This window comes from Triplophysa dalaica, chromosome 24 (genome assembly GCF_015846415.1).
Source record: "Triplophysa dalaica isolate WHDGS20190420 chromosome 24, ASM1584641v1, whole genome shotgun sequence".
NCBI lineage: Eukaryota > Metazoa > Chordata > Actinopteri > Cypriniformes > Nemacheilidae > Triplophysa > Triplophysa dalaica.
The window spans coordinates 249,843-259,580 of NC_079565.1; the positions used below are offsets into that span (position 1 = coordinate 249,843).

General features: G+C 38.9%; 1 protein-coding gene across 2 annotated transcripts; it reads right to left on the bottom strand.

Annotated features, from left to right (window-relative positions):
• Positions 1-21: 21 nt before the first annotated feature.
• LOC130414592 (cAMP-dependent protein kinase type II-beta regulatory subunit) lies at positions 22-8,944 on the bottom strand. Of its 2 annotated transcripts, XM_056740563.1 has the most exons (12): positions 8,412-8,944; positions 7,539-7,574; positions 6,131-6,183; positions 5,976-6,059; positions 5,712-5,818; positions 5,485-5,638; positions 3,844-3,945; positions 3,618-3,692; positions 3,370-3,438; positions 3,106-3,241; positions 1,908-2,092; positions 22-1,817 (listed from the first exon to the last, which is right to left on the bottom strand). In XM_056740563.1, exons 1-11 carry the CDS (start codon positions 8,683-8,685, stop codon positions 1,950-1,952), a joined length of 1,233 nt encoding a protein of 410 aa, XP_056596541.1. In that variant the 5' UTR covers positions 8,686-8,944; the 3' UTR covers positions 22-1,817; positions 1,908-1,949. The 2 variants fall into 2 exon arrangements, with proteins under 2 accessions (XP_056596541.1, XP_056596540.1); XM_056740562.1 differs by having other exon boundaries at positions 22-2,092.
• Positions 8,945-9,738: the final 794 nt, after the last annotated feature.

Here is a 9,738-nt window from a genome sequence, read left to right on the forward strand (position 1 = left end):
CAGAATAATCACAATATGATGTCAATAGAAAACTGTTCTTTATTTGAATGTAAAGTCAGATAGATACTGAGCTCTCTTACACTGAGAGACTGTAGACCTTTGATTCATTTTTCAGGACATTTACTAGGCAGCAGATATTCGCACAGACACGTAGAAGAAAAACTGAATGTAAATGGTGTGATGTTGACATCTACATGATTATTGTGTCGCTCATATCAGAGGTAGACAGCCATGAGAATAGAGACTGTTAAAGACAAAATCCTGCAGAATCAACAGTTAATAAAGAAGAAATGCTACCAAAAAAAAAGAGATGGTCAGAAACTAAACAAACACTTGAGAAATTCAAGATCCTTCACATAAAGATACAAGTTGTGCATGTTAAATAGTCTCAGTTCAAAATCAGCGAAATACTTTAGTTATACAAAAATGATTCACATCGACAGATGCGTCAAGCGGTGGTGATGTTACCAAATCATACAAATGTGCTACATCACAACAGAAAGTAAAGATACACAATGTCTATAGTCACTATTTCTATGTTTAACAGTATAAGGAGCTTGAAAACATTTAGAAGTGTGCAAGTATAAATGTCATGACAACACTGGCTTCAAAGTGCAATAATATTCAAACATGTGGCTCTCTTTCTGATGTTTTCTGTTATTATTCTCAAGCAATATGTTTGGAATTTGACTGAAATAAAGTCAACATGAAAGGTCCTTCACTAATCACTCTACGTATTTACATTTACATTCATTTAGCAGACGCTTTTATCCAAAGACTAAGAGTTTATATACTCGTATGTATATAATTAAACTCTGTTTTATTACATTTTTTAAATCATGTTTTTTATTGTGCATTCCAATTAATATCAATCAAACTGCAGTTGGTTTATTTTGATTTGAGCAATAAAAACAAAAAAACACAGCTAACTAGTGCAATAAAATACAATAAAAAATACAGCTAAATAACGCATTAAAAAAAAATACAGCAAACTAACGCAATAAAAAAATACAGCAAACTAACGCATTAAAAAAAAATACAGCAAACTAACGCATTAAAAAAAATACAGCAAACTAACGCATTAAAAAAAAATACAGCAAACTAACGCATTAAAAAAAATACAGCAAACTAACGCAATAAAAAAATACAGCAAACTAACGCAATAAAAAAATACAGCAAACTAACGCAATAAAAAAATACAGCAAACTAACGCAATAAAAAAAATCCAGTTTACCTATGGAATAATAATAAAAAAACATTTGGGAACCAAACTCTTAAAATCTAATAAAGTCTATTGAGAGCTGACTGGAATGTGAAAGAATCAGATGGTTATAGGGGAGGGACAGTGACGTAATTCAAAAAGGAAAGTTGTTTCCCAGGCTGTGTGGGTTTTTAAGGATAAGTATGAAGACGACCATATTTATTTGAAATCATGTGTCCCAGTGAATCATGCACAATAAGTCCATAAAACTTTGACATTCCATGTTGACTTTATACATCGGCGTATTGTTATCAGAATGCAATTCATGAAGCATCTGAGAAAGCACTTCCAAACTTCAGGTGCAGAATTCAGTTGTGCTAAACCAATTGTGTCACGTCAGCTGTTCATGAGAACAACACAGTCTTGCAAAAAAACTCAAACTTGATCTGAACCTCACTGTAAGAGACAGTCAACGTCTTTGTGACATGTGAACGAACACCAAAAACCAAATAAAGATGCAGATGTAGGTAAACAGTACCAAATCCCAAACATGTGCCTGGTGAGAGAAACCTTGTGCGTCCTGAAGTCAAACCCTCACACGTTTGGCTTTTCACATCTATAGAATTGGGATTATTGATTGCAAAAAACAATAACTTCAAGCTCATGACTTATGTGAAGACGTGTGATCTCAGTCATCAGTACTCACCGCTCTCTCATCATTTCATGTTGCATTTATTGTTTGTGATGTTTATTGTGTTTCATGCATTTGTTTGTCTATTGCCATGTGACTCGCGAAGAGCGCCGTCAGCTGTTCTTCATAATTCGCAATGTTCCGTTTCATGATGTCCATGCAGGGACCCAATAACCTCTCGAACGCCTGCACGTCCATTACTGTAAAACACGCAGATAAACACAGAATTGATTTTAGATCACATGTGATCACACGGTTCTTTCGTATGACGGTAAGCAGCTTTCAGAAAAATTGTGAAGTTCTGATGTTTTGATTCTAGCAGCAGGGTTCTCATATACTTCTTCCCCAGGAGCGTTTAAAAAAAAAGTTACCAGCCAGCTGCACTGTTTTTGATCCCCAGGATATTTTTTGCATGAATATGCAAACATTTAAAATATCATGAGAACAATCGGATCCTATGATTTTTTTTCATGTTCCAACTTCATTGTTTTTTTATGTGGGAAAGCTTTATTAGAAAAGAAACTATTGCTGGGTCCGAATACTGTGACAGTACTGATTTAAATGAAGTAGCCACCTATCGGCGTTTTATATAGTGTAGGATGTGTGTGGTGTACGGTAGTATGAATAGATCTTCAAAGGTACTGCAGGCGCCATGTTTCAATGTCATGTGACCCAGATGACCTATGACGTATTAACAACAACCTGGACCTGCCGTCGGTACTACAAACATCATTTATTCACATGAAATTATTAATCTGACACCCGCTTTGAAGTTTTGCGCTATTTCTTTTTTATTTACATTTGAAATGTGACCGTTGCTAAGATCTCATGGCATCATGGGATAAATAAGTGTTCCTCTGAAGCGGAAGACCATCCAGGCGTTCCTTGCATACTGTTTGTATCATACTAAGGTTTCGAAAATACTATTTGGGACAATTTTGCCTACTATATTGTATGAAAGTAGGAGATTTCGGAAGCACGGAATTTGAACTAAAAGGTAAAAAAAGAGAATGCTTGTTAAAGACTTTAGAACCAAAATGCTTATTTTTGAGTCTTTAGTCTTTCAAAAGATGAGAAGCAGCACCCCCTACCCAAAATCCAGAAAAACACGCCAATGTCGCTAATCAGTGACAGAAAATGTCATCAATGTCAGGGAAGGGAGATTGAAGGAAAGACATGAATAAAAGTGTTTCGACTGATAGAAGCGCAGTACCTAAACACTTGACATTGTCCACAGCGTATGCAGATGCTGCCCGTGGCTTGTTCGTGACAAGAGCCAATTCTCCAAAATACTGCCCCCTAGAGCACGTGGTGATCTCCAGTTCCTCCTCTTCGCTTTCGTTTTTTGACTACAAGACCAAAGACACATATGAAAAATGACGTGTTTTGTTTGTTGCATAGTAATCCCTGTCTGGACCCAAGCGTGCTTAAAATGCTGAGTCTTGGATCCCGTTCAGATCGGAACGCTCAAACTCACCTTACTTCTCTTCATAGTGATTCTAACATGTCCTGATTCTACGATGTAGAAACAATCTGCCAAATCACCCTGTGAAAACAAATAACGTTAGCAACAATAACTTGGATGTAAAATCTAACTGACAACTTTCAAACAAGAAAATTTCAATAAAACAAATCATAGTAGTAGCTAAGCGACAAAAAGTCATATTTATTTAATGAAGCCACAATGTTTTTTATTATAATTATTCGTTGAATTGACTTCCAGACCTGAGCGATAATCCGTTGGCCGCTGTCGTACACTTTGGTTGACAAGACATCGACAACCTTCATTCTCTCTGATTCCTTTAAACAAGACAGATCAAGTCAATGTACCTCACGTGTTGATTGACAGGTGTTCTGCACACTTTAAACTGGAAAATGAATGAACGAGTGACTAAAATATCAGTAGCGTGATGTTAGCAGATGAAGTGTGAGTGCACGCGTGTGTTCAAACCTCCAGAGACGTGAGGAGCGGAACAGTCCCTATAAAAGCCTCGTACATTTTTCGCTTATTTGCGTTGTTCTTGACAATGAGCCGTCTGAACGTCAGTCGATCCTGCAAAAAGTAGAAAACCATCGATTGCGAAATCTTTGAAAACCAGAGCAGCATGTGTATGCAACTTCAGCTTTACTGCCAAGACTGAATCTGTTCACTTGAGAAAACGTTTATTTCAAACACATTCATATTTTATCCTGAAAATGTTGACTTCAGGAATTGGGTTAGAAGTCATCAGTGCAGGGTTCATCAGTACTGTAATGTCAGAAAGTGTATGGGGAGATAAAGAGAGAGGAGGCTCTGATCCAGAGTCGTTGAAAAAAAGAGTTACGACACTGGCAAAGACGTCTGTTGGAAGAATAGGATACGGATGTCACTCGTGTCTGAAGCCCATTCATTTTCGTGTCTCCCAAACTCAATTACTGTACAGTTGAGAAATAACGGCATGTTTATACATTTTTACCAGTTGGCGGACATATCTTACTTTCATAAATGTTATTTTCATAGATCATATTACTCCCCGGAAAAAATGCTTCTATAAATTGTAATCATCAGTGTTGGGTAAATTACTCTAAAAAAGTAATTCATTATTAGTTACTAATTACATATTCAATAAGTCATAAGATTACTGTACAAATTACTCTCCCCAAAAAGTATTTATTACTAATTACTTTCTACATCCTACATTAACCTTGATAAGACTTGATTCAAGGATAGACATGACACGGTTTATTAAATAAATAAATAAAAACAACAATATCAATTATTCTGATTAACTGACCAAAAGTATACATTTAAAAGTTAGATTTATAATTTTTTATGTAATTTCCACTATTGTATTTATTACACAGTATTTAGTTCAATTAAATTACTGAAAAAATAAGAGTAATCCCTTACTTGACATTTTCAAGGGAAAAGTAACTAAATTACAGTAACTTAGTAACTAGTTACAGCCAACACTTGTAAAGTGTACACAATGTGCTAATATATTTAGCACCATTTATGCAAATACAGTTTGTAGTAGAGTAGGCGGGGCGAGACCGTGGTTCGAGTCCGGTGAGTAATTGTGAATGAGGGCCAGCTGTGCGCACACCGGGCTCGAATCACGTAGGAGATAGGGAGCATATAAAAGGAACGAGCGACCGGACCGTCGATGAGAGAGGACCGGGCCCGAACATGTTTTATATTTATATTTATATTTATATTTATATTTATATTTATATTTATATTTATATTTATATTTATATTTATATTTATATTATTTCGCCGGTGGTCGTCCGTGAGGGGCCGCCGGGTGTTATTATTTATATTAAAACTTTATTTAAATGTCTGCTGGTTCCCGCCTCCTTCCTTCCTTTTATTGAACCGTGTAACACAATTTTTTATTGTCTGTCCGGCTAAAATCCATTAAAGTAGGTTGACAGCACAGATATGTATGGAGCGATTGAGAGCTCCACGAAGCACATGACTGCGCGTCAGCGAGATCACAGTGTGTCGTAACTCTCTTTTTCAAAGGCTCTGCTCTGATCCAAACACAAGCTGTACTGAATACGTGAGACAGGTTTGACATACACAGATCGTCAGGTTTATGACACTCACCAGACACCACAGAGCTCCGGGTGAGGTAGCGATGATGGTGGCTGCTCTGGGCGTGTTGTACATGAGGGCGAGCTCTCCAAAACTCCCACGGTTGTCATAAGACCCCACAGTCCGCGTAGTGCCGTCTACCTTCAATTCGATGTCAAACGTTCCCCTAGAAATGAAACCAAACGATGTTGATGATGTGTTTAAGGTTTGACAGGTGACCGATCCAACGCTTTCTTCACCTCTCAATGACGTAAAAGTTGTCGCCGTCGTCGTCTTGATCGATAACGTGTTCCCCCGTCAGCACAATCTTATCAAAAATGGCATCCAACACCTGTGACATCTGCTCCTGTTGGTAAAAAAATAAACAATCCCGTGTGAATGTCATACAGTCAATCACAAAAATGGACATTTAGGAGGTTATATTTACAAATCAACTGGATTTCATTTAGGACTGATTCATGTTTTGGAGTGGTTACTGTACTGTTAGTCTGTTGTGATCTCACCTGGTCCAGGGTTTTGAACAGTAAGATGTCTCTGCAGGCCTCCTGAAGTCTTTGTCTTTGCTCGTCTGTTTTAGGGTGAGTGACCTGAGGGCACAGCAAAGCATTGTGGGATGTATTCAAAACAAACGTGGAATAGATGATTAGAGGACACTCACTCGTGCGTCTTTGTCGTCTTCATCCTCATCCGGGTTAAACGCCTCGGCACAGACTTGAATGTGAAAATGAAGGATTAGAGATGAAACCAGTCTGTGATGCATTACAGAGCGATCAAGCTGTCAACAGTGTTTATGAGGGATGTAACAATATTATAGATATTGTGTTATCACAATAGCACAATTGTCTTGATATAAAGGTGGTCACATGACTGTATAAAACGATAGGTCTTCAGGACAGGAATGTTACAACATATAATAGATGTTTCCTCTGTCAAGGTCCATGTGGTGTAATAATTGTATCTGATAAATGGGATTTTTCGGTCATTTGACTCATCTCATACTATAACTCACACCTTTAAACAACAGTTATGATTGGAGGATCAAGAAAAGAGAACGCTTATGGCACGTTTACAAGTCATCATGTGTCATTTAAAAAAGTGCAATAAATATCGTACAGACTTTATACTGAGGTATTATCGTACAGTGAGATTTTGAGATAGCATCCATAGTGTTTTGTGAAGTCTGTGAATGTCTTAAAAAATTCAATAAAAGTCTCTTGCAAGTTTTATATTTCTGTGCTGTTGTGTCATTATTCACTTAACATCTTTCTTCATAAAAACGGACAACACAGAAATATACAGATTTTCTTTTACAGGAACAGTCTAGAACTCACCAGACCTATATTTCACTCTCCATGCTCCAATTTATTCTTTTTTTCTTCTGATCTATTTAACTTTTTATGCCCACAGCAGGTTTGATTCTTTAGCGGTCGCTTTGTACACAGTTTGTGGATGTATAACAAATACAGTAAATGGTCAAGAAAACCTCACGTTGCACTGTCAAATTCAACTTTTGGTTCATTATTTTGCAATCCGATGGAAATCTTTTCATTTTAGATACCAGACACATTGTCTTTTCAACAGTCTGAGAAAGAGTCATGCAGTTCTATCAAAGACGTATTTGGTGAAATGAACGAGACAGAGAAGAGACGCTTCTATGAAAGTAGATTTGTCTGTAAAACGTCACTGTAACTACAGAAAACAATATAAAGACATTTCTTCCTGTATGGCTCCCGCACAATCTGTGTCGTGTGTTTCTGAAAGTCCATCAGCTCTGATGGCACACAGCACATTAACACATCCATTCATCTTCATTTGTGGTTTTAAATGATCCATGAGGGACACAAGTTCTAAAACCCTTTCTCGTGGCATCCGGCAAACAATACTCATCTTCCATGAGTCAATTAAAGCGCAGTAAAGAAGAGAATTATTTGCAAACAATCAGACCACGATCACAAACTGGAAGAGAATATTTCACGGCAGTAAATAAATTCTCTGCCGATCAAGCCACTCGTGAAGCTGAATAAGCCTTTTCTGTATATTGATAGAAAATGACAAAAACAACTTACCGGAAGCTCGTCTGACAAATCTGTTAATGACCGGAGCTGGTGAAGAGCAAAAGCAAGAGAGAAATGTCAGTGCACAGATGATGCTCCTTTACAGCTCACAAGATTCACTGTTCAACATCAAAACTCAACCCAAAAATTGTAGAAATGAAAAGAGAATGAAACGAGTGCGATTGTGTAAACATATGAAGAGTCTGGAGGTGTAAATGAATGTAGACTGTAGAGGTGAAATCATCTGGATTTGAGTTGATAGTGAGACCATCAATCCTATTTTCACTTTTGATTGCAGAGACGAATCTGAGCTCAGTTGGACACATTGTTGACATCTCTTCTAATGGAGAAGTCGGACTCTTTCTAAAGAGAAATATGTGAGATGCAAAAGTCTCCATTTGCTGTGATGTCTATGTGAAGAGATTTCATCTGTGATGTTTCTTTGTTATAACATATGAATGATGTGTGGCTCTGAATGACACGCACCATTTACGGTTCATGGAAACACAAATCATTCGGCCACACACAATACACACTTATGCAAAAGGACACATTGAAAAACAAGTGATGACTGCGGCCTCTTCTGTTCAAGGCCAGATGGTTTTTACTGAATAATTTCATCCAGAAACGGTTGATTTGGACATGCACATGAATTAAAGCGCGTTTCATTATTCTCATTCAAAGCTGACTGACGGACATCTTATCAAAGAGCGCATCGCTCCCGGAGATGATGCTCTTTTGATCTTTTATACTGACATTATAATATAAGGCCGAGCTAATGAAGAAAACACGCAACTACAGCGCAGGTCAATGAGTGAAATCAAGCACATATTATTATGCATCATTACAGATGACAGGAGAAGCGCGCGCGCAATCGTTCATTACCTACGAATTCTTCGTCGTCGTCGTCGTCGTCCTCCTCCTCGTCGCCGTTTTCAGAGTCGATCTGCATGGCCTCCTCGCAGAAGTTAACGGCTTTCCCCGTTCGCCCGCTCGAGTTGCGCTCATTGCCAAACGCGCCGCCGCGGCTCTCGTTCTCCTTGAGGCGCGTGAAGTACTGAAGCGCGAACTCGAGGAGATCCGCCGGCTGGCTCCTCAGCACCTCCACGGTAAAGCTCTGCAGAAGCTCCGTCAAGCCCGCGGGGATTTCTATACTCATTCCTGACGCTCCCGTGGAATCTGCGCAAAACTCGAGCCGACCTTGCGCGTGGAGAGACGCTCCCCGTTTTCGCCGCGTCAGCCGTGTGTACGAGAATATAACGCTGCGCACAACGCGTCAGAGGGAACGCGACGCGACGGACTGCTCGCTATTCCGCCATCCGCAGCCGTTTCGGTCACTCGCACGCTTTGGGCTAATTCACAGGCGTAAAGATGGCTGAGGATCTAAGCGCTCGCATCTTTCTGCTCCTGCTGCTGGATACAGCAGAGCCGCGCATGGGATGCGGGAAACCATGGCAACCAGAATCCCGGGATGTGCGTAGGAGGAACGCATGCCGCAGTTCAGATGAGCAGCAGCGCGGACGCGTCACAAACGCGATGTTACTTTTTCACACGTTACAAAAATACCAAATTATTGTGACAGACCCAGACAGGACTGTGTTTTTAATCTTACTACAGGACTGCTCCAGTTTACCTATTTATAGTTCACATAGAATTTACCACATTGAATGCAAAGATTAGATACTGTATAGAGCTTGTTAATCGAAGTCACGCCGCTTTAAATATTGCGCCATCTTGGGAGGACGGCTGTCAGTGCGTTCAATGTAGTGTTTTGTTTTTCTTGTTTGATTAGAAAATATAACTTTGGTATTTCGGTCTTGCTGTGTTAAAAAGCTACAATAGCATCGTTCAGGAAAAGCTCCTGGTTCTTTCACTTTCGATTTCTCCACATATCAAACAAAACAAGTAACGGTACATATCAAAACTATAATAGCAGTGGAGTATTATCCTCCCAAGATGGCGGCGCCACTGTAACATAGGGCGTGACGTCAGCTTCGCATTCTCTTCAGCAACAACGACAAATTTTACTTCAGTTAATTCATTTACTCTAGTTTATAGTGTAGAACGGTACTGCAATTTACCACTTTTTCCAAGTGGAATACTGTATATACACCCTGGTAGAATATTTGCATATACAATTACTCATCATAATAGGGGCATGTTGTCACAACAAGAGACTGCTATTTTACCTGTTCCAACCTGACATTTATGA

Excerpts from the sequence above, each read along its gene's own strand:
- LOC130414592 (XM_056740563.1), bottom strand. The coding sequence starts at position 8,685 with ATGAGTATAGAAATCCCCGCGGGCTTGACGGAGCTTCTGCAGAGCTTT. Across the intron at positions 5,819-5,975 it reads TGTTCAAAACCCTGGACCAG|GAGCAGATGTCACAGGTGTT; the intron begins GTGAGATCACAA and ends TTTTACCAACAG. Across the intron at positions 3,946-5,484 it reads CCGGAGCTCTGTGGTGTCTG|GATCGACTGACGTTCAGACG; the intron begins GTGAGTGTCATA and ends TACTTTTTGCAG.